Source organism: Salmo trutta, chromosome 8 (genome assembly GCF_901001165.1).
Source record: "Salmo trutta chromosome 8, fSalTru1.1, whole genome shotgun sequence".
Lineage (NCBI taxonomy): Eukaryota > Metazoa > Chordata > Actinopteri > Salmoniformes > Salmonidae > Salmo > Salmo trutta.
In genome coordinates this window covers 45924400-45948304 of record NC_042964.1, presented here as the reverse complement: position 1 = coordinate 45948304, position 23905 = coordinate 45924400, and the positions used below count along the sequence as shown (strand labels likewise).

Sequence of the window (23905 nt, the reverse complement as noted above, 5' to 3'; positions counted from 1 at the left end):
ATTGTCAGAGCTAGAAGCACAAGCATTTCTCTACACCCACAATAACATCTGCTAATCACGTGTATGTGACCAATAAAATTTAATTTAGATTTGTAATCCAGGCACTCCACATTGCGCATAAGAACAGCCCTTTGCCGTGGTATATTGGCCATATACCACACCCCCTCTGGCTTTGTTACTTAACTATCCCAACTAAAATACACACGCTCCAATTGAATTCCACGAAATGATGCTAATTAACCTATAGACCGATAAGCTTGTATTTTCGGTGCCCAACCGATTAATGGTTAACCATTAACATCCCTAGTTCCTAGTTATTTGGGCCAAACCCTGACCTATTTGCCTATTTGTGTTCATAGTGCACAGTGTTTTGTTCGTCCTCAGCATTTGTCATTAGGCCACATGTAGCCACTTTAATTAAGAGGCCCATTACCACAGCATTATCATCCAAAGCAGATCAATCCCATTAGGGGATCGATGAATGTTACTACCTATTTCTTTTTTTAAGGTGATCTATATTTATAGATTTGAGCCTGGAACCACCAGGCCTTCGATCCGGCAGAAGTGCCCCGCCATAATCTAACATGTCAAACTCATTCCACGGAGGGCTGAGCGTCAGCAGGTTTTAACTCCTCCATTGTACTTGACTGATGAATTAAGGTCACTACTTAGTAAGGAACTCCCCTCACCTGGTTGTCTAGGTCTTCATTGAAAGGAAGAAACAGAAACCAGCAGACACTAGGCCCTCCATGGACTGAGTTTGACCCTTCCTGGTCTAAAATGTGGGATCGTTTTAGATTGCTCCCCTGGTAGGTTGGGCAAGGTGATGGACGTCACCAAGGTGTCATAGGCCTGTATGTCTGTTACACCTCTTTGTGTTTGTTTAGGCCCTATGGGCCCAGGTCAAAAGGAGTGCACTATAAAGGGAAGAGGGTGCCATTTGGGATGCAGCCCAGGAAATGTCCACATAATGACCGTGGTCGTTATGTTTTGAAAGGATTATTAGGAAGAAGAAACAACCTTAATGATTTGAAGAGGAGCTCTAAGGGTGCTTGACAAATAGGCCCTTGGTCTGTAATGTGAAGCCATTATCATCCCAGCCTACCCTGCTATTACAGTGTTATTATGTGCAATTTATTCCCTTCATTACTGGTGGTGTTCCAGGTGTAATTTGGTGGTTACAAGGTTTCGTTATGGCTAACTTAGGTGTGTGTGCGTGTGTGTGCGCGAGCTCTATTCCATTCACTGGCAGCACTTCCCGAAGCCAATAGCTCGACATGCAACCCTCCACAGCTAATGTGACCCGGTCTTTGCTTTTTTGCTGAATACTATGAATCTTTCCATTTTCATTTATTCTCTTTAGTAAGCAGTGATTGACAAACACACACACACACACACACACACACACACTCATTAAGATGTCGTCCCCTCTCGGATAGCACTGTACGCACCGTTACCCTCGCAGCAGTGCTGTCAACAAACGAACCAACAGCGCTAACAAAACACTGTACCAGAGACACACACCCTCCCCTTCCAGTGCTAGATAATAGAGCTGCCATGGCATTCACACGGGCTGTCATACAGAAACCTGTCCTGCATAATGTATTTATTTCCAGGTAATAGTTGTTCATTTATTTATTTGGTTTCCTGCTTATCATCACAGACATTTATTTGATTTATTTCCACCTCACTATAAAACGCACCAGACTGCGAGGTTTATTGATTTGTGTCCAGTCCGAATGCCAGTCCGGAACGCAGTGGGAAAATGTATCATTTATATGAACTTACAGTATATCCACCTAAAAGGGATCTATAATAGTAATGGGTGAGAAATCGATAGTTACATATCGAGATCTTATTTTTGCCGATATGTCGTTTTGACTATTGCAATATTTTTGCGCTTGTTGGCTGTACCTGCTCACCAAAACTCCAGTATTTTTCCTTCATAGCTTTTCCTCCATTTTCAATAGGGAGCCAATTTGTTTTCAGCACTTTGTTTACATGACTGATCAAAACTCGTTTTTTTCATGACTCTCTCTTGTCCCTCTGATGCAGACATATGGTGAGCAATATGTTTGGAACAACAAATCGTAATAAAATCACAGAATCAAATCACAATACATACAGTAAATAATCGTGAGAATTGTAATACATATCGTATCGGCACCTAAATATCGTAATAATGTTGTTTTGTGAGATCCCTGGCAATTCCCAGTCCTGATCTATATTTCAGTGAAAGGCGAGACGATGGATTTTGGCTGCACGGGCGCTGTTCGATACCAATGAAATGGTGCTTTCAAGGTTGACTGGGAGTCCCACTGATTCAGCACTCCTGTCCCATCAGCGTCTAGATGGCTTTTCTTCTCCCATCACAACACATGAACCACACCCAATGGATTTATTTTATTTGTCAACCAAAATCGATATATGGATTTTGATCAAAGTTGTCAGTTGTTTTTGAGTTAGGGTTTTGAATGGACGAGTCAGTGCAATCTCTCCTCCTATGTCCCCCTACTTCTCTACCTCTTTTTCTCCGTCCCTCTTGTTTCCTCCATCCCTCGCTCTCTGATAAGAGCTTAAGATTACCATAACCCTAACCTTAAACCAAACCCTAAACCTACCTCCTAACCCCTAACCCTATTTGCAATTCAACCCCTAAGCTTAAAATAGCCTTTGTCCTTGTGGGGATGTGGGAAATGTCCCCACGAGAGAGCTTTTTCCTTGTTGTACTATCCTTGTGGGGACTTTGGGGGATTTTAGGACCCCACAAGGATAGAAGAACCAACACACACACCCTTAATGCAGATTACAGCTCACTCACTGCCACACGTCAGCCATGATACTTACATCTGAGGCTGACACACAGTCTCCCACATCAATTGATTTGTAACTGAAACTCTCATGGAACTCAGCTGACTTGTATGATGATGATAAGGAACCCTCTGAGTGTTCCATCTCTTTTAATGTTGTGATGACACACAACCTGTTGACAGGTTTGCATTACTCACAAAGAGCTTTTTATGTAAATGGTGGAATCTGTGCCAACCTCTCCCTGCCTGTCTTTCCTCTTGTTATTCACTCAGAAAGCCATGCTTACGCTCGCAAATTAGAGGCTATGTCTGAACCACACACACAGACCCACACAGACAGACAGACACAGACCCACACAGACAGACAGACACAGACACACACAGACAGACAGACACAGACCCACACAGACAGACAGACACAGACCCACACAGACAGACAGACACAGACCCACACAGACAGACAGACACAGACCCACACAGACAGACAGACACAGACCCACACAGGCGCAGACAGAGACCCACACAGGCGCAGGCAGAGACCCGCGCTCACGCAGGCAGGCAGAGACCCGCGCTCACGCAGGCAGGCAGAGACCCGCGCTCACGCAGGCAGGCAGAGACCCGCGCTCACGCAGGCAGGCAGAGACCCGCGCTCACGCAGGCAGGCAGAGACCCGCGCTCACGCAGGCAGGCAGAGACCCGCGCTCACGCAGGCAGGCAGAGACCCGCGCTCACGCAGGCAGGCAGAGACCCGCGCTCACGCAGGCAGGCAGAGACCCGCGCTCACGCAGGCAGGCAGAGACCCGCGCTCACGCAGGCAGGCAGAGACCCGCGCTCACGCAGGCAGGCAGAGACGCGTGATCACGCAGGCAGGCAGACAGACAGACAGACAGACAGACGCGCGCTCACGCAGGCAGGCAGACAGACAGACAGACAGACAGACAGACGCGCGCTCACGCAGGCAGACAGACAGACAGACAGACAGACAGACAGACAGACGCGCGCTCACGCAGGCAGACAGACAGACAGACAGACGCGCGCTCACGCAGGCAGGCAGACAGACAGACAGACAGACAGACGCGCGCTCACGCAGGCAGGCAGACAGACAGACAGACAGACAGACGCGCGCTCACGCAGGCAGGCAGACAGACAGACAGACAGACAGACGCGCGCTCACGCAGGCAGGCAGACAGACAGACAGACGCGCGCTCACGCAGGCAGGCAGGCAGGCAGACAGACAGACAGACGCGCGCTCACGCAGGCAGGCAGGCAGACAGGCAGACAGACGCGCACGCAGGCAGGCAGGCAGACAGACAGACAGACGCGCGCTCACGCAGGCAGGCAGACAGGCAGGCAGACAGACGCGCGCTCACGCACGCAGGCAGACAGGCAGGCAGACAGACGCGCGCTCACGCAGGCAGACAGACGCGCGCTCACGCAGGCAGACACATATACACAGACACGCACACAGAGAGACAGACACATATACACAGACACGCACACAGAGAGACATACACATATACACAGATACGCACACAGAGAGACAGACAGCAGTGACAATCAGAATCCATCCTGAGAAGCATTCTCCAGCACCAGATCCTCTCTCTCCTGTGTTTTACGACCACCAGCAGCTCTTTTGACTTATGCAGCACTGCGTTTATACGCAGCAGAACTCTGGCCTGGTAATTGGACAGTGCCGTAAAAAAAGCAGATTTAAAGTGTGTGAGAGATACAGTCACTGGTGGTTGAAGACAGACCAGGAAGTGAGCGTTTCTCTGTGTCTCCTGATTCCCAGGTGGGGACGACGTTAAATCGAGGTCCCGGCTCATTCGACTTCTCAAACGATCGTGAGAGCTTATCAAAAGGCGTTAGGGTTTAATTTCAAACCCCGGGGGACTTTTTTGTATGAGAAGTGTGGCCCTTTGGTGACATCTTAACCATCTAATCCCACCCTTTGAAACAGCCAAGTGAATTAGCGACTAGTGAGCAAAGTCTGTAGTAGTTGATCAGCTAAAAGTCCTTCTAAGCCCTCCACTTCAATGGACTCCAAAAAAGGATTGGTCTTTTGTAGTCTTTGTAGTCTTAAACAATGAGTTCCCACCCACTCTCTTGTGTTGTTTTGTTTTGAACACCGGTTTACAATCCCAGCGTTTAGGAGATTACCGGAGCTACATTTGTGCTCCGATGGGAGCCATTTTGGCTCCTTCAAGCCCTCCACTGGGATCCATCTGGGCTCTGCTCTAAAGCAGTCGCCCCTCCTCACCCCTAGCCCTCCATTGTGAGCGTATTTACTTTGGACGGGAAACTAAAGTGGTTTGCGTGGGCCGCCAATCAGCCACCACAGCTCAGATCAGCTCCAGATCTCCGGGGGTGTGAATGCAGCCTGTTACCTCAGAGAGAGAGAAAACAAGCCCAGGCAGGTGCATGCTTGCTTGGGCCGTGTCTGTTTTGCAGGGGTATCCCCCGAGTGGTGAAAGGCCCACCGGTAATCAATGGGCCACATTATCACCTCTGCTGGGGGGCCCCTGAGTGGCCCTAGAAACACTGTGCCAGGCATGATGCTTTAGTCAGCCCATAGCCACTCAGTACACAGCCAGCCCATTTCATGGTGTTGGTATGCAGGTGATAGGTAAGACATGGTCTTTGCCAGCGAGGAGGTCACAAAACAACCAAATATTGAGCTGTAGCAGGAGATAATGAGGTGTGTGTGTACATGCGTTTACACACGTGTGTTGCCGCCCGCCAGCTTGTCCATTAGTGTGTAATGTGATTCTGTGTATAGCCCAGTATTATTCATGTTGCTCAGTAGGATCATTTCTGACCATTAGGCTTCACAAAGCTCTGCTGCCATTATTTTAGTATTTGTGCTGTTGTCAAGTGGCGAGCAAATGTCCCATTATGCCTCCTGTAGTTATATAGTTATATATGTGGTCCAGCAGGTAGGCACACTCATCAGTCCTGCAGTGAAGAAAACCGTGTGTGTGTGTGTGTACTTGTCCATTCAGTCCCCCCTACAAAGCTTTCTTACCACGCCCCATTTCCCCTTCTTTGTCCTTCATCTCTTTCCCTTTCTCTCACTCTCTTTCTCACCTTCTCTCTTCTATCTCTCTCCCTCTTTACTCTCTCTCTCTCCCCTACTGTCTCTCTCTTTCTGCCCACTGTCTCTCTCTCTCTCCCCTACTGTCTCTCTCTCTTTCTGCCCACTGTCTCTCTCTCTTTCTGCCCACTGTCTCTCTCTCTTTCTGCCCACTGTCTCTCTCTCTTTCTGCCCACTGTCTCTCTCTCTTTCTGCCCACTGTCTCTCTCTCTTTCTGCCCACTGTCTCTCTCTCTTTCTGCCTACTGTCTCTCTCTTTCTGCCCACTGTCTCTCTCTCTTTCTCCCCACTCTCTCTCTCTTTCTCCCCACTGTCTCTCTCCCTCTCCCCCTCTCTCCCTCTCCCCCTCTCCCTCTCCCCGTCTCTCCGAGTCCCGTGTCTGTCTCTCCGAGTCCCGTGTCTGTCTCTCCGAGTCCAGTGTCTGTCTCTCCGAGTCCCGTGTCTGTCTCTCCGAGTCCCGTGTCTGTCTCTCCGAGTCCCGTGTCTGTCTCTCCGAGTCCCGTGTCTGTCTCTCCGAGTCCCGTGTCTGTCTCTCCGAGTCCCGTGTCTGTCTCTCCGAGTCCCGTGTCTGTCTCTCCGAGTCCCGTGTCTGTCTCTCCGAGTCCCGTGTCTGTCTCTCCGAGTCCCGTGTCTGTCTCTCCGAGTCCCGTGTCTGTCTCTCCGAGTCCCGTGTCTGTCTCTCCGAGTCCCGTGTCTGTCTCTCCGAGTCCCGTGTCTGTCTCTCCGAGTCCCGTGTCTGTCTCTCCGAGTCCCGTGTCTGTCTCTCCGAGTCCCGTGTCTGTCTCTCCGAGTCCCGTGTCTGTCTCTCCGAGTCCCGTGTCTGTCTCTCCGACTCCCGTGTCTGTCTCTCTCTCCGACTCCCGTGTCTGTCTCTCTCTCCGACTCCCGTGTCTGTCTCTCTCTCCGACTCCCGTGTCTGTCTCTCTCTCCGACTCCCGTGTCTGTCTCTCTCTCCGACTCCCGTGTCTGTCTCTCTCTCCGACTCCCGTGTCTGTCTCTCCGACTCCCGTGTCTGTCTCTCCGAGTCCCGTGTCTGTCTCTCCGACTCCCGTGTCTGTCTCTCCGACTCCCGTGTCTGTCTCTCCGACTCCCGTGTCTGTCTCTCCGACTCCCGTGTCTGTCTCTCCGACTCCCGTGTCTGTCTGTCTCTCCGACTCCCGTGTCTGTCTCTCTCTCCGACTCCCGTGTCTGTCTCTCTCTCCGACTCCCGTGTCTGTCTCTCTCTCCGACTCCCGTGTCTGTTTCTCTCTCCGACTCCCGTGTCTGTTTCTCTCTCCGACTCCCGTGTCTGTTTCTCTCTCCGACTCCCGTGTCTGTTTCTCTCTCCGACTCCCGTGTCTGTCTCTCTCTCCGACTCCCGTGTCTGTCTCTCTCTCCGACTCCCGTGTCTGTCTCTCTCTCCGACTCCCGTGTCTGTCTCTCTCTCCGACTCCCCGTGTCTGTCTCTCTCTCCGACTCCCGCGTCTGTCTGTCTCTCTCTCCGACTCCCGCGTCTGTCTGTCTCTCTCTCCGACTCCCGCGTCTGTCTGTCTCTCTCTCCGACTCCCGCGTCTGTCTGTCTCTCTCTCCGACTCCCGCGTCTGTCTGTCTCTTTCTCCGACTCCCGCGTCTGTCTGTCTCTCTCTCCGACTCCCGCGTCTGTCTGTCTCTCTCTCCGACTCCCGCGTCTGTCTCTCTCTCTCTCCGACTCCCGCGTCTGTCTCTCTCTCTCTCCGACTCCCGCGTCTGTCTGTCTCTCTCTCCGACTCCCGCGTCTGTCTGTCTCTCTCTCCGACTCCCGCGTCTGTCTGTCTCTCTCTCCGACTCCCGCGTCTGTCTCTCTCTCTCCGACTCCCGCGTCTGTCTGTCTGTCTCTCTCTGCGAGTCCCGCGTCTGTCTGTCTCTTTCTCCGAGTCCCGTGTCTGTCTCTGACGTATGTACACTCAGGTTGTAATGAACAGGTAATAGATCTACTTGTTATCACGTTTTTATGTCGTTGCTTTTAACGCTCAACAAGACGTTTGTTCCCCCAGCGTCGCTAAGTGGCCACCAGAGAGGTTTACAACGTCCCCAAGTCAGTCCCAGTCGTGGTGGCGGAGAGAAAAGACATCTCAACAAGCAGCATATCTTTCAGCCCGTCAGATTGAAATGTGCAGCGAATGATTAGAAAAGCTTTTTGAGATTGTAAATACAGACGCAATAAGCTGTCGCCGAGGAGTGGCCGACTTTACCCACGCCATCAATACAACTGGCATCAATATCCCTCTTGTGTTCTACCAAGTGTGTGTGGAGTGATTGTGTGTGTGAGACTAATATATTTGTCCCCGTAGAAGCATAATTCCATCCCGTATTGGGCTGTATGTGCTGTACCTCTTTACTCTGTTAGTGGTAGTGAATAGTGCTGCTGAATGATAATCTAACAGGTCCTGTTATCGGTCCAGTTTGACACATTGAAATTGAATACCTACTCAATTGCTCAAATTAAGCAAGTGATTTTCTTTGGCGCCCCATAGTGAATAGGATGCTCCTGATGGATAACACACACACTCCCATTTGCTCTGATTAGTACGCAACATCCCACTGCTCTACTTCTTTTTCCCCACATTGCTCCATTTCTCCATTTCTCCTTCTCTCCATTTCTCCTTCTCTCCATTTCTCCCTCTCTCCATTTCTCCTTCTCTCCGTTTCTCCCCTCCATCCACTCATTTCCCCCCTTATATTTCGTCTGACATCGAGCGTTGGGGTGCTGACAGTTTCTGGGCGTGTGGTTTGTGAAGACCCAGTGAGGGGTGGAGAGTATAATGAGCATCAGCCTGTCTGAGGAGAGAGCGCTGCCTGCTCCCTGCTAGCTCCAGCTCACTACAGACCTTTCCCTTCCCTCCACTCACCCCCCTCACTTCCCTGGTTGACATTTAAGTGCTGGGAGGTGCAGTGTGTCTGTAATAGCCTGGTTGTGTAACTGGCAGGCCAGTTAGAGAGAGGTGGGAATGGGGAGAAAGGGAGGGTGAGAGGAAGGGAGGGTGAGAGGGAGAGGTAGGAAGGAGAGGGAGAGGGAGAGGGGAGAGGGAGGGAAGAGATGAGGAACTTGTCATCTTTTGTCAATCCTTGTCTATCTGTCCTCTTAACACCATGTTGAGGACGTAACATTGACAAACAAACACACCGTGAGTCAGTGTGTGTGGATACTGAACCAGAAAGACAGCCACGTGGTAGTGTACTGTAGCAGTAGTGTGGGGAGGGATCCTGTAGTCAAACACTTCAACAAGACTTATGCATTTACACATAACATCCAACCCCATTTAACCAAACTTGCCTAGACAGGTCAGAAAGCGTCAGAAACCCCCCACGAGGCAGCATTACTTAACATGACCCCCTCGCCTTCTCTCAACCCCCTCAAGACCCAGCTAGGAGCTGGGGGAGACAGCAGGAAACACGGCCTATGTTTGTCCCTGTTTCCACCGCAGCGTGTTGTCATTATTGTGTTTAATCAAAGTGCAGATTATGCTCTCATTAAAAAGCTTTTTACTTTGACTGTGGATACAATGCACAGAGGAGCTAGGCAAAGTAATTTGCGTCAAATGTCCCACGGGGGCCCACAGAGGCTAAGCAGCCAGAGTCTTAATCGTTTGACTTTCTCCAGTATGTCTTCGCCACACCTGGCCCCTTCTGTCTCTCTCTCTCCCACTCTGCCGTCGGAGGGAAAAAACAACGCCATATTGATTTGTCTTTCTCTCCTCCCACGCTTTATGAAACTAAACGTAATGAATAGATAATTCACCTGAATAGGCAGATTTTGGTTATTGTCTCCAAAGGGCTAATGTTGTTAAATACCCGGCACTTTGTCAGCAGCAGGGTTAGCACCACAGGGAATGCAATTTGGCTCGCACTAATTGCGAAAGATTTTGAAAATGTGTGGGAACCGCACTCTATGACGGTATTGGAGTCTTAACCAAAGACTGGTAGATGAAGTTTGGACTCGATACTGAATTAGAAAATCATTTAAAGGCCTTTTAAGGTTGTTGTTGTTGGCGTCAGCTGAGGTCAAAAGGGAAAACATGGTCAAGTTTACTATTATACTATTCAATTATGGATCTGCTCCAGCTAATCTTGGCTGTGTTTTGTTCCAGAACTATGAAATGTTCCTCAGCTGTCCCCAAAAAAACAATCATGATCTATTAGTTTTCCAGCTCAAAGTCACTTTCGGACTTTTCTTTTCCTAACTTTTTGAAACGCTAATTTGATTTTCATTACCTATATATTCCTGTACTTTTCCGGTCCTTTCATATGGTGTCGCTGTAAACAGGCCTCCACGGCCCAGAGACCAATGGGATCAGTCTGGGGGTCCTGAGTCGTCTTGGAGGTCTAACCCACTGAGTGTCTCCGCTGGGTGTAATTGTGCATGAAAAATGAGCGCGGCGGCGGGGACCAAACCAGCGCGAAGGCCAACTGACAGTGAGAGAGCTGCCACATCAGCTGTGTGCGTGCGAGCTCAAGGCTCTCAGATCGATAGCGAGCTCAGGGACCTCCAATGATCTGTCTATTTAAGGACAGGAGAGAGTCTCCTTCAGAGCACCCTCCTCGCTTTCTCTAATGGAATCTCAAACCTAATCCCGATACAGTACATTAACCCGGTCTCATTTCTCCCTCCTCTTCTGTCTCCTCTCTCTTCTCTCTGGCAGGTGGAGGTGGAAGTAGAGAGTATGGACAAGGCTGGTAACTTCATCGGCTGGCTTCACATCGAGGGGGTCAACCTGTCGGTGGCGCTGGTAGAGAACGCCCTATCGAAGGTCCACTTTACGGCCGAGCGTAGCTCCTACTACAAGACCCTGGTATCCGGAGAGGAGGCCTCTCGTCTCAGGAAAGACAAGGTAAGTGCTCAGTTTGCCCCGTGTTTTTGTTAGTTAGCGTTTTGGGGTTATATATGGTGTGTGATTCTCTTTATTATAGTTTATAGTTTATTCTTCGTTAGTCAGCACCTCTACACAAAATCATTTTTCTGGGTGTGCGCCAGCTCATGTTTTTAATTCTTGCGTTTTGGGGTTAACAATCTTTGATAGCCCTGAGGGCACTTTTGTTTGTTAGCACTTAACCGTTAGCATCAGGCTTAGTTTGCATGGGCTTTAGGGCTCGTCCTAACTAGAGGTCTTCACGGATCCACCAGTACCCGAATACCAGAGACCCGATCCTAGGTCCAGATCCAGAATTCTTAATGAATCCACGTGTCTGGGTATGATCTGATATGATTGTCATGGGTCTGAGTATGATCTGATATGATTGTCATGGGTCTGGGTATGAGCTGATATGATTGTCAGGGGTCTGGGTATGAGCTGATATGATTACCATGGGTCTGGGTATGAGCTGATATGATTATTACAGGTCTGGGTATGAGCTGATATGATTGTCATGGGTCTGGGTATGATCTGATATGATTGTTACAGGTCTGGGTATGATCTGATATGATTATTACAGGTCTGGGTATGAGCTGATATGATTGTCATGGGTCTGGGTATGATCTGATATGATTGTCATGGGTCTGGGTATGATCTGATATGATTGTCATGGGTCTGGGTATGAGCTGATATGATTGTCAGGGGTCTGGGTATGAGCTGATATGATTATCATGGGTCTGGGTATGAGCTGATATGATTATTACAGGTCTGGGTATGAGCTGATATGATTGTCATGGGTCTGGGTATGATCTGATATGATTGTTACAGGTCTGGGTATGATCTGATATGATTATTACAGGTCTGGGTATGAGCTGATATGATTGTCATGGGTCTGGGTATGATCTGATATGATTGTCATGGGTCTGGGTATGATCTGATATGATTGTCATGGGTCTGAGTATGATCTGATATGATTGTCAGGGGTCTGGGTATGATCTGATATGATGGTCATGGGTCTGGGTATGAGCTGATATGATGGTCATGGGTCTGGGTATGATCTGATATGATTGTCATGGGTCTGGGTATGAGCTGATATGATTGTCAGGGGTCTGAGTATGATCTGATATGATTGTCATGGGTCTGGGTATGAGCTGATATGATTGTCATGGGTCTGGGTATGATCTGATATGATTGTCAGGGGTCTGGGTATGATCTGATATGATTGTCAGGGGTCTGGGTATGATCTGATATGATGGTCATGGGTCTGGGTATGAGCTGATATGATTGTCAGGGGTCTGGGTATGATCTGATATGATTGTCAGGGGTCTGGGTATGATCTGATATGATTGTCAGGGGTCTGGGTATGATCTGATATGATTGTCAGGGGTCTGGGTATGATCTGATATGATTGTCATGGGTCTGGGTATGAGCTGATATGATTGTCATGGGTCTGGGTATGATCTGATATGATTATTACAGGTCTGGGTATGAGCTGATATGATTGTCATGGGTTTGGGTATGAGCTGATATGATTGTCAGGGGTCTGGGTATGATCTGATATGATTGTCAGGGGTCTGGGTATGATCTGATATGATTGTCATGGGTCTGGGTATGAGCTGATATGATTGTCATGGGTCTGGGTATGAGCTGATATGATTGTCATGGGTCTGGGTATGATCTGATATGATTGTCATGGGTCTGGGTATGAGCTGATATGATTGTCATGGGTCTGGGTATGAGCTGATATGATTGTCATGGGTCTGGGTATGAGCTGATATGATTGTCATGGGTCTGGGTATGATCTGATATGATTATTACAGGTCTGGGTATGAGCTGATATGATTGTCATGGGTCTGGGTATGAGCTGATATGATTGTCATGGGTCTGGGTATGATCTGATATGATTGTCAGGGGTCTGGGTATGATCTGATATGATTGTCATGGGTCTGGGTATGAGCTGATATGATTGTCATGGGTCTGGGTATGAGCTGATATGATTGTCATGGGTCTGGGTATGAGCTGATATGATTGTTACAGGTCTGGGTATGAGCTGATATGATTGTCATGGGGCTGGGTATGAGCTGATATGATTGTCATGGGTCTGGGTATGAGCTGATATGATTGTCAGGGGTGTGGGTATGATCTGATATGATTGTCATGGGTCTGGGTATGATATGATTGTCATGGGTCTGGGTATGATCTGATATGATTGTCATGGGTCTGGGTATGAGCTTATATGATTGTCAGGGGTCTGAGTATGATCTGATATGATTGTCATGGGTCTGGGTATGATCTGATATGATTGTCATGGGTCTGGGTATGAGCTGATATGATTGTCATGGGTCTGGGTATGATCTGATATGATTGTCATGGGTCTGGGTATGAGCTGATATGATTGTCATGGGTCTGGGTATGAGCTTATATGATTGTCAGGGGTCTGGGTATGATCTGATATGATTGTCATGGGTCTGGGTATGAGCTTATATGATTGTCAGGGGTCTGGGTATGAGCTGATATGATTGTCAGGGGTCTGGGTATGAGCTGATATGATTGTCATGGGTCTGGGTATGATCTGATATGATTATTACAGGTCTGGGTATGAGCTGATATGATTGTCATGGGTCTGGGTATGAGCTGATATGATTGTCAGGGGTCTGGGTATGATCTGATATGATATGATTGTCAGGGGTCTGGGTATGATCTGATATGATTGTCATGGGTCTGGGTATGAGCTGATATGATTGTCAGGGGTCTGGGTATGATCTGATATGATTGTCATGGGTCTGGGTATGAGCTGATATGATTGTCATGGGTCTGGGTATGAGCTGATATGATTGTTACAGGTCTGGGTATGATCTGATATGATTGTCATGGGGCTGGGTAATGGCTGATATGATTGTCATGGGTCTGGGTATGATCTGATATGTTTGTCAGGGGTCTGGGTATGAGCTGATATGATTGTCATGGGTCTGGGTATGAGCTGATATGATTGTCATGGGTCTGGGTATGAGCTGATATGATTGTCATGGGTCTGGGTATGAGCTGATATGATTGTCATGGGTCTGGGTATGATCTGATATGATTGTCATGGGTCTGGGTATGAGCTGATATGATTGTCATGGGTCTGGGTATGATCTGATATGATTGTCATGGGTCTGAGTATGATCTGATTGTCATCGGTCTGAGTATGATCTGATTGTCATGGGTCTGGGGTATGTGTAGGATAGAGAGAGAAATGTTATTATTTATGCTGCTGCTCTTGCTCTTCACAAGAGTGGAGCGTGTAGCTTGTTGTTGCTGTTAAGCCAATCATAAATCATCAAATCGGCAATAGGCTACAGTCATAGAGCCTCCGTGTGTGGCAAAAGTTAGATGTCTAATCAATGGAAGAGTGAATTAAAATGACAGAATTAAAAGTTAAAGGGGAAGGATAGGTTGCAGGACAAAGAGCCAACAGGTAGGCTGCTACTTAATATTCTGTAGGGTGTTGTTGTTATTTGTAACAGTAGGATTAGAATGCTCTTTCACCGCAGCTTCAGTTAGCCTAGCTAGCTAAAATTAACTAGCTTCTCCCGTTTTGATCCAGTCAAGACAGGTACTATGTAATCATATTTGATGATAAATAACCTAGCTATGGCAACTATTAGTCTACTATGGCTTGGTTGCTGACTCTTGTCTCTCCATCCTCCCTGCTCCCTGTGTCATTCGCTCACAGTACAGTCCCTCCCCCGCCTGCTTCAGCAGTACATCTCTCTCTCCTCTCGCGCTTTATCAGCTCCGGTTATTAAAGTAGCTAAAAAAAATGACTTTTCTGCTGCTTCCCTCACTTGGATTGGATCGGGAACTGGATCCGACCAGGTCTATACTGAATAGGTCTAGTTGTCCTCGGGTCTGTTTGAGTCTAGCAGTCCTTGGGTGCGTTTGGTCTCTATATTTAAAACATTTATTTATGCAAATCTGGTCCATGTGGGAAGAATTTAGACAACAAAACTTTGAAGAGGTAAGAGATGGTGAATTAATTTGGAATAGGGTTAGTATTTGTGGAAAAGTTAGGCTAGTTAGCTAGAAGACATGGACTCCAAGACTAGTTGGTATCACAAAGTCCAGTGGACTTGGGCACCATGACCAGTACTAGTTGACATCATTCAGTTCCTGTCTTAACTTAAAACAGCTAGTTAGCATGAACGCTATGTTTAGCAACACAGTTAAAAAGGCTTTTCATAATATCTGCTTAGAGACCCTGTCCTTGTGTAAGAAATCTGTTGTCACCCTGTCATCATACTATATCAATTCCTCCAAATGCATCAATCTCATCTGTGACATGGAGAAAGCCCAGCCAATGATGAGAGTGGTGAGACTGATGCTACGTCTTTGGGGAGGAGAATCGCCACATATTCCCCCGTTATCATTGACGCCTCCTTTCCCTTCCTATCGCAGGCCTTTGATGGATGGAGGCCCTCTCTCTTAGTGATCCCAATCTCTCCCTCCATTTTCATTATGCCAGATGAATTCAGTCCTGGGCCAGCTGTCTCGCCCATCCTCTATCCCCGCTACCACTCTCTCTATCTCTCCCTGTTATGCCCAACGCTTTGGGAAGCTGCCGCATCCGCTTTTCTCCTATCATTGGAATGATCTACTGCTGGAGCCAAGCAGGGACTGTGTTCCCTGTCCTTCCTCTGAATCCATCACGGCTCCAGCAACACTATATGAGAAACATCCATCTGAGTGGTGGGGATAGGGAGTGAACCTGGGGCCGGAGTACAAAGTAAATCTAATCTCCCACGATGTGCCATGGATGCACGTCGTTCGCTGAGGCGGCGATGAGGAGAGAGCTCTTTTTGGCCTCCCTACCAGTCTGTCCCTCTCCATCATCTGTCCAGGAGAACAGGCCAGATTGGCTTCCTGTTTCAGACCTGACCTGATTAAGAGCAGAGCTTAAGATTCTCTCTTTCTCTACTTGGCCTAACCGTCAGTTGTGGCCCTCAAGGGCTGTTGAGGGCCACAACTAACAGTGATTGTGTTTTGAAGTAGGTTTCCCTGAGTGGCATTGAGCCGAAAGACAACGGCGTCACCCCCCCCCCCACAGCCCCCCTGTGTGTGTACGTGTATAAATGTGTATGGGGGTGGGGCAGATGTTTGTGTGCTGTGTACATCATGGGGGTCAGACAAGAGGCGGAGGGGTTGTGGATATAATTAACCCTTCGGGACCTGGCGGAGAAAAAGCTGAGCGCTCTGCTTTTTTTCATTCTTCTGAAGTGCAGCCGGGCCGTCCTTCGCTAAGTGTACCATCCTCCTCTCTCGTCTTCCTCTTCTTCCCCCTCTCTCTCTTTTTATTGGCCTCCCTGGCTGTGGATATGGGTGAAATTGTTGTTGCTGTGTCAGGCGTATCCCCCGACAAGGAAGGGGGCTTGGCCTAATGAAGTGGACTCTGAGGGGTCCGGAGAAATCTTCCCCTCATTAAAGTTTCCACTGCTGGGGGAGCAGGGACCGGGGCATTGGGGGGGGGGGGGGGGTGTTGCTGCTTTTGCACTTGATCCTAAAACTAAACTGCTTAGCTCGAGTGCCTTCCGTTGATATGAGGTTTTCTTTGCGCGACGACGCCAATGGGAGCAGGTCGTTACGGTTGAAATGAAAGCTCTCACAAAGTTGTCCGCTTGAGTTTTTTTCTTTATGGCCATCAGCATATTTGTGCTCGGAGATCAGCATCTCTTAAATTGATGTCTGCCTCCGTTATGCAAGACTCAGCTCAACCGTGTCCCATTTAGATAGGAAGGTCAAGGCCTGGTCACACCACATGCCTAATTCTGTTCTGCCACATCTATCTGGATGAGCGGTTGCATCATTTTGAGATGTAATGCACTGCAGATGGACTTGGCGGGTGCCGTGGTGGTCAGAGCTGTCGCTTTAGCTTCTTGCCTTGACAAATGAACCGTTAATTTTCACCCCAAACCCCTAACATGACTTAACCACTGTCTAGAGAATAGATGGAGCACGTTTTTACTTAAGCAATAAGGCACAAGGGGGTGTGGTATAGGGCCAATAAACCACGGCTAAGAGCTGTTCTGATGCACGACGCAACGCGGAGTGCCTGCATACAGCCCTTAGCTGTGGTATATTGGCCATATACCACAAACCCCTGAGGTGCCTTATTGCTATTATAAACTGTTTACTAACGGAATTAAAGCAGTAAAAATGACTGTTTATACGTGGTATACGGTCTGATATACCACGACTGTCAGCCAATCAGCATTCAGGGCTCAAACCACCCAGCTTATAATTAGTGTTACGTTGTTTTAACAAAGCACTACTTTTATTCCTAAGCCCCGGCCCATTTTAATGCCTACTCTTGTTTGTTTTGTGAAAGCATTCTTGTGTACCAGGACTTCTCTCTGGATGGTGGAGGAATCTGATTCCTGCTTACGAAGCATCACTGTAAACAAGGTCTGCTGAAACACTGCCTGTTTTCTGCTGCCGAATAAGTGCCATTGCATTTGTTTATGTGTTACACTCCCACTATTCACATGCTGGGAGAGCGAGAGGGGACGGTGCTTTTTGTACAGTAACAATTCCGCTCAAAGTGGAACGGAGCATAATTTCTTTCTATTCAGGCCTAGTTTTCCGAGTTCCCAGAGAATGAGGTCGGTAAGGGCACAGGAGGGTGGTGGTGCACCTCTAGGGACAATCTCAAGAACACAAACACAAAAATGAACGTGTTCTGAAATGAAGAGAGACGGGGAGAAATGAACAATCAGTTCAAAATACCAAAGCTCTCTTTTTGTTTTTGTTGCTATGCAGCCCAGTGGGTTTCATTGTCCTTCTTAGTTGTTGTTGTTGACATGCAATTCTGGCTCTTGTCGATGTTTGACTCCTCAATGGGAGTTTCCTGCCTCAGCACACCCAGCCAGTAGGCTGTGATAGAGGAAAAAACCAACACACTGATAATTGGAGCGGCCTAATTATGAAGAAGTAAATCAAGAATCGGTCCTTGATAAAACCAGAGCCCCTGTTTCTGTTGAGCAAGAGGTTTTCTGCTGTAATTACCCGGTAGTGAAAGAGATTAGCTTCCTCTGATGGGCCTTGAGAGAGAGGAGGAGGGACGAGCAAGATTATATGACCTTCCTGGTGATCCCCCCTATCTTAGTCCATTTATTCTGCCTTCTACAGAGACCACTCCCCATCCATCCTCCCTTTGTTCTCTCATCTTTCCCCAGTCTTCCCTCCTTCTCTCCCTAATCATCCTCGCAATACCTCTAATTAACTGGAATCATGCTTCTTCACAAATGCAGTCATGACCTTATTCCCCTGAACTTCCTTCCTTCATCTGACAGTGGGAGGGGAGGCTAGGGTGAGCTGGGCTGCGTTGTGGGCTGTACGGTTTGTACTGTTTCGTGTGAATACCATTCTGAGAGTCTCTGGCACCTGCATTGCCCGTGACCTTTTAAGAACAGCAGAATCCCTGGGGAGGTAAAGCTTGGCCGACCGCTGTACTGTCTCGTTTCACATCCGTCCGTCAACGTGCATCCGTCTGTCTGAGAATTTAAAAGTACCCCGGGTTTGACGTTGGAACTCCTCCCAAAGCGCGTCCTTGAGGAAGACTGATTGAAGTACATAATCCTGTTTCAGCTGGGTTTTTGGGAGGAATCCAAGACTGACTCTAATGCTCCACCGCCTCAGGGGCCTGTTTGAATACCCAGAGCTACTAGCCAGAGTATCTCTGGTCCTGATTTTTGTTGGTACGCAGCAATCTTAACTCTTGCTCGCCACGACCAACACTGTCACACAAAGGGTTAAGTGGCTTGCTACATAATCAAAAATCATCCCATCTCTCCCTCTCTCTGGTTTGTCAATTACGCATTATTTTTTTAGACGTGTTGTCAGAAATAGCCCCAAAGCTTTGGAGATCTCCCCATGGCCCTATCTGCACAGGCTGATCCACAGTCAGCACATTACACACCTGGCTAAACAAGAACAAGCAGAGAATTAATCAAGATAATTGGGGTTTTAGTGAACCTAATATGCCTGTGTCTTCTTCCTGAGCACATGCTGGGGGAAGTGTACCTTGGATTACTATATTCAATACTCTGGATTAGCCTAGCGATAGCATTTCATCTTTTTCCCTAGCATTATTACCATTTATTGGTGTTACTATGGAAAAGCGTACTTGTCTACCCGTTTTGTCAGTCAAGGGAATTTACATGGAATCAACATAACTAGGCCGTAGCATGTGGTAATCAAAGATGACATGTATAGAGGGCATACCGTTACATACAAGGACTTCTGCTGTTGCTCTTCCAAGGAACAGGCCGTCTCTCTCCATCTATTAGTACCTTCCTCAAAGCAGCTTTAAGCCCTGAAGTGTTAATGCTTTCTGCTTTCTTTTTCTCCCTCGAAGGAAGAACCTATTGCAATCACCATGGCGATATCTCAAAAACGCACTGGGGATTATTATTAAACCAGCTCATTTGGAGTCGTTTGTGAACTAATGAGCGAATTCGAGAGCCAATCCGCTTGAAATTTCAGGTGCTGCTTCTTCAATTTAGCTCCCCTTTTAACAGAAATCTCTCGCTCAGCCGGCAAGTTATTACTTTTTACTTCAGCCATTTTATTCAGGCCCGGGTCTCTTTCCCGTTAGCATTGTGAAGAGGCTCGGCACGGATGTGAAATCATTATCATTTTTTTTCCTACCAAATGTCATTAGGCAGTGTGAAGAATTGAGACTAATTGCGTCTCAGGGTAGACAAGTGATTATATATGACCATTACAGCCATCACTTCTCACCGCTGTCATTGTTGCCTGCTTATTTAACAAATGGAGGGCAGTCGGTGTCAGACAGGAGCCACGGCAGCGACACAGAGAATCAAAGAAAGAGTTATCCAATTAGACACCCCCCTTCACACCAAATACCTGGAAAGCACATTGAGAGCCACTGGAAGCAGCCACCGTGGCTGTTGGGCTATTCACACAGCGCCTCACCAAACCTCTGGTTTAGCAACCTATAACCTTTCACATAAACCCTGTTGGTTGAATCAAGTGGGTGAGCTGATGTTGGAGTCTGAGCATGAGTGGAAGTTGACCGGCTCATCCTCTCTCCTGTCAGTCTGATGACTAGGCAGGAGCACCTGTGTTATTGACCCAAAATGGCCGTTCCCAACTCTACCCAGCAACAACAGGAAGATCATTGATTGGGTCCAAATGAACATCCTCTACAAGGACACTGCTGACATGGTACTGTTGAAGTGGGAGATGTGTCAAACATCATGTCAGAGAATCATTAAACCCAACTGATACATGTAAACCAGGACATTTGAGATGATGCCAACATGCTACCCAACAGCACCTGCTGTTTCCCACGGAATACAACAAAAACAAAGTGGTGGGACATTGTTTTTGCGTCACCAGACTCCACATTTGGCAGATTATTTCGGTTAGCGTCTGTCTGCGGTGGATTAGAGCGAGGGGTAATATGATGATAGGAAGTAGAACTCTACATTGTGTAATACATTCCAACTCGCATCATTTCTCAAGCGCTGGGCTCTGGCAGCTTGTTTGCATTGCGATGCCGAGTGATTCTTGGAGCGGTATCAAAACAATCTATCATAACCAGTGAACTTTGAATAAACACAAGAAAGCTCTTTACCTTTCGCTATAGCGCGAACTCTGCCTCAACTGCTAAGCCCCTCATCTTAAATGAATGAGTGTGGGCCACTGCCATCGTTGTACTCTTGTGTTTTTCTCTCTGTGTAAACATGAACTGAAGTATGAGGGGGATATGAAGGGAGGCATCCTCTTTAACATCCTGTGTGTGCTTCCTGGTTGCTTTGAATAATGCAGGGCTATGGAGGGTGCTGTGTCAGGGACACAGGTTGCACTGGGTCTACTGTACTGGGAGTGAGGCTTTGAGGAAGGTTGGAAGTAACAACTAGTCTTCAGTGTTTCCCCTAGATTGTTTTGGTCAAGACGGGATGCCATTTTTTTTTTTTAGCTTCTCAGAATCTCTCCGGAAACAATGCAAGCAATAGTAGGGAAAACACTGATTTTGACACAAAGGCAGTCAAAGACATTAGTTTTAATAATAATCCCAAAGTAGTCAAAGACATTAGTTTTATTAATAATCCCAAAGTAGTCAAAGACATTAGTTTTAATAATAATCCCAAGGTAGTCAAAGACATTCGTTTTAATAATAATCCCAAAGTAGTCAAAGACATTAGTTTTAATAATAATCCCAAGGTAGTCAAAGACATTAGTTTTATTAATAATCCCAAAGTAGTCAGACATTAGTTTTATTAATAATCCCAAAGTAGTCAGACATTAGTTTTATTAATAATCCCAAGGTAGTCAAATACATTAGTTTTATTAATAATCCCAAGGTAGTCAAAGACATTAGTTTTATTAATAATCCCAAGGTAGTCAAAGACATTAGTTTTATTAATAATCCCAAGGTAGTCAAATATATTAGTTGTATTAATAATCCCAAGGTAGTCAAAGATATTAGTTTTATTAATAATCCCAAGGTAGTTAAAGATATTAGTTTTATTAATGATTGATTACACTGTTATCTGGTTTCCGTTATAGGCCGGCTGTTCATTAGCACAATGGCCAACCCCATAAAACATGAAACATCACATAGCATCCTATCCCACCTCAGCCATATGTCTTTGTTTTGGTTGAAAAGCTATTTGATAAGGGCTGCGACTCATAGTTAATGAAATGCCTTTGGCCCCTCAGGCGTTAACCCTGCGCAGTCGGAGTACATGGGCTGTTTATATGCTGAGGTCTGTACGCAGGCTCTGTTTGTGGTCACATGCTATCCCATAGGAGCAATGCTGTTGCGCTACAGTAATCCCTTTGCAATAGATGGCCCTATTGTGAGTGGTGTGGTTTCAGGGCACCCCTCCTTCTGTGGGTAATCACAGCTACTCACAACAGAAATAACCCTAGTCATGTAGTAGTGGAACCATCTACCCCAAGGCTGTGTGTGTGTTGTCGGTGACAGGGGGCCACAGAGTGTGTGTAAGGACAGGGAAAATGGCTCTTTCCATTGCCTTGACTGGTGGACACAATGGGGGATGTGACCTGTAGGAGACCCAGCACTGTTGGCATGATGAGGAAGTGGACTTTGTCTACCACATTTAGTTCCCTATTGTGTGTGTGTGTGTGGTAGTGGTGTGTGCAGGTGAATATACATTGTGTGTCTATACTGACTGAGTGCCCCTGCCCTCTTCCCTCTCCCTCAACAGTGTGTGCACAACAACCATCTCCCACAACACAAAGGCTAAGAGCTGACAGGGCATTTCATATGGCTAACACATTATATAATCTGATTCTCTGCCCTGCGCTCACACACACACACACACACACACACACACACACACACACACACACACACACACACACACACACACACACACACACACACACACACACAGAGAGACTCACATGCACACACATTATGAACATACACATAATTAGACCTGCATTCTCACACTCATACACACACACACAAAGTATACACAAACTCCACTCCCCCAGGGACGTGGCTCTCCTCTGCAGGCGACAGGCTTGGTCCCCTGGTACCCCGCGGTGGCAGAAAGAAAGGCGGAGGGAGAAGTGTGTGTATATCCCCATCTCTCCTCCTCATTCAGACCTAGGCTGCAGCATTCTGTCAGCTCTGCCACTCTCAGCCCTCACTGCCTCTGGAGTGTGTGTTGTTTTATGTGTGTTTGTGTGAGTGTACTTGTGGGTGCGTGCAGTTGTCTGTTTGAGTGTGTCCTTGGCCCACCACTCGCCCTTCTCCAGTCATCCGCGGGATTCCTGCAGGCTCTTATAGCCGAGGTCCTCTGGGGCAGGTTTGCGGCTGCTCTTGGTCTGCCCGTGCAGAAAGAACGCCCCCCCACACCTTCTCCCCCCAGTTTGCTGTTGGGTGATGTTGGGATAGGAAGTTAAGGGGGGAGAAGGGGAGCACACATGGTTGGGGGAGCGTAATGAGGGATGACATTGTGAATTACATTACTGCTGGTTAACACATGCTTGGGTATGCAGACTGCAAAAGAGAGGGAACACAAACCCTGCACTGCCTGCCTTACTGCCTGCCTTCCTGTTCATGGGGGATTTCCTTTTTCTTCCCCTTCTCCTCCTCCCTTGCTCTTTTCTCAAAACCCACCTCCCTCCACCCCCATTCATCCAAGCTGACGTAATCGGGCGTGTAAGGGTAAAGGATGCATGTTGGCGGCGGTGGTGCATTTTGTCCCTCCTGGGACACCATAGGGGATCTTCTGCCCAGGACTGGTCCTTCCTGATTTTCCTCCACCTCCAATGGAATGAGATGAGTTTTGAAAGTAGCACCATGATATTATGATATCATATTAGGTCAACCATAATCTCATAGATGGTTATGCTCCTCATTTATGGGAAATCAACAAATACATTTGTTTTTGTCGCTCTAATGACTTTTGGTATTTTTTTATTTGGATTTTATAAAACATTTTTGGTTAACCCATCCATCCATCTTTGGAGGACACATATCTATTTTTTTTACAGCTTTTCTGCTATGTATGTATGTATGTATGTATGTATGTATGTATGTATGTATGTATGTATACAGTTGAAGTCGGAAGTTTACACTTAGATTGGAGTCATTAACTCGTTTTTCAACCACTCCACAAATTTCTTGTGAAAAACTGTAGTTTTGGCAAGTCGGTTAGGACATCTACTTTGTGCATGACAGAAGTAATTTTTCCAACAATTGTTTACAGACAGATTATTTGTGGGTCAGAAGTTTACATACAGTCAACTAAGTGTGCCTTTAAACAGCTTGGAAAATTCCAGAAAATTATGTCATGGCTTTAGAAGCTTCTGATAGGCTAATTGACATCATTGAGTCAATTGGAGGTATACCTGTGGATGTATTTCAAGGCCTACCTTCAAACTCAGTGCCTCTTTGCTTGACATCATGGGACAATCAAAAGAAATCAGCCAAGACCTCAGAAAAAAAATTGTAGACCTCCAAGTCTGGTTCATCCTTGGGATCAATTTCCAAACGCCTGAAGGTACCATGTTCATCTGTACAAACAATAGTACGCAAGTATAAACACCATGGGTCCACGCAGCCATCATACCGCTCAGGAAGGAGACGCA

General features: G+C 47.2%; 1 protein-coding gene across 1 annotated transcript in view; it reads left to right on the top strand.

Moving 5' to 3' along the window:
* The window catches only part of LOC115199103 (staphylococcal nuclease domain-containing protein 1), a 351451-nt gene that overhangs the window by 214531 nt on the left and 113015 nt on the right, over nucleotides 1–23905 (top strand). The window contains exon 17 of the mRNA XM_029761673.1: nucleotides 10562–10750. Within this exon, the coding sequence (XP_029617533.1) occupies nucleotides 10562–10750 (189 nt within the window). The remainder of the gene's footprint in view (nucleotides 1–10561; nucleotides 10751–23905) is intronic.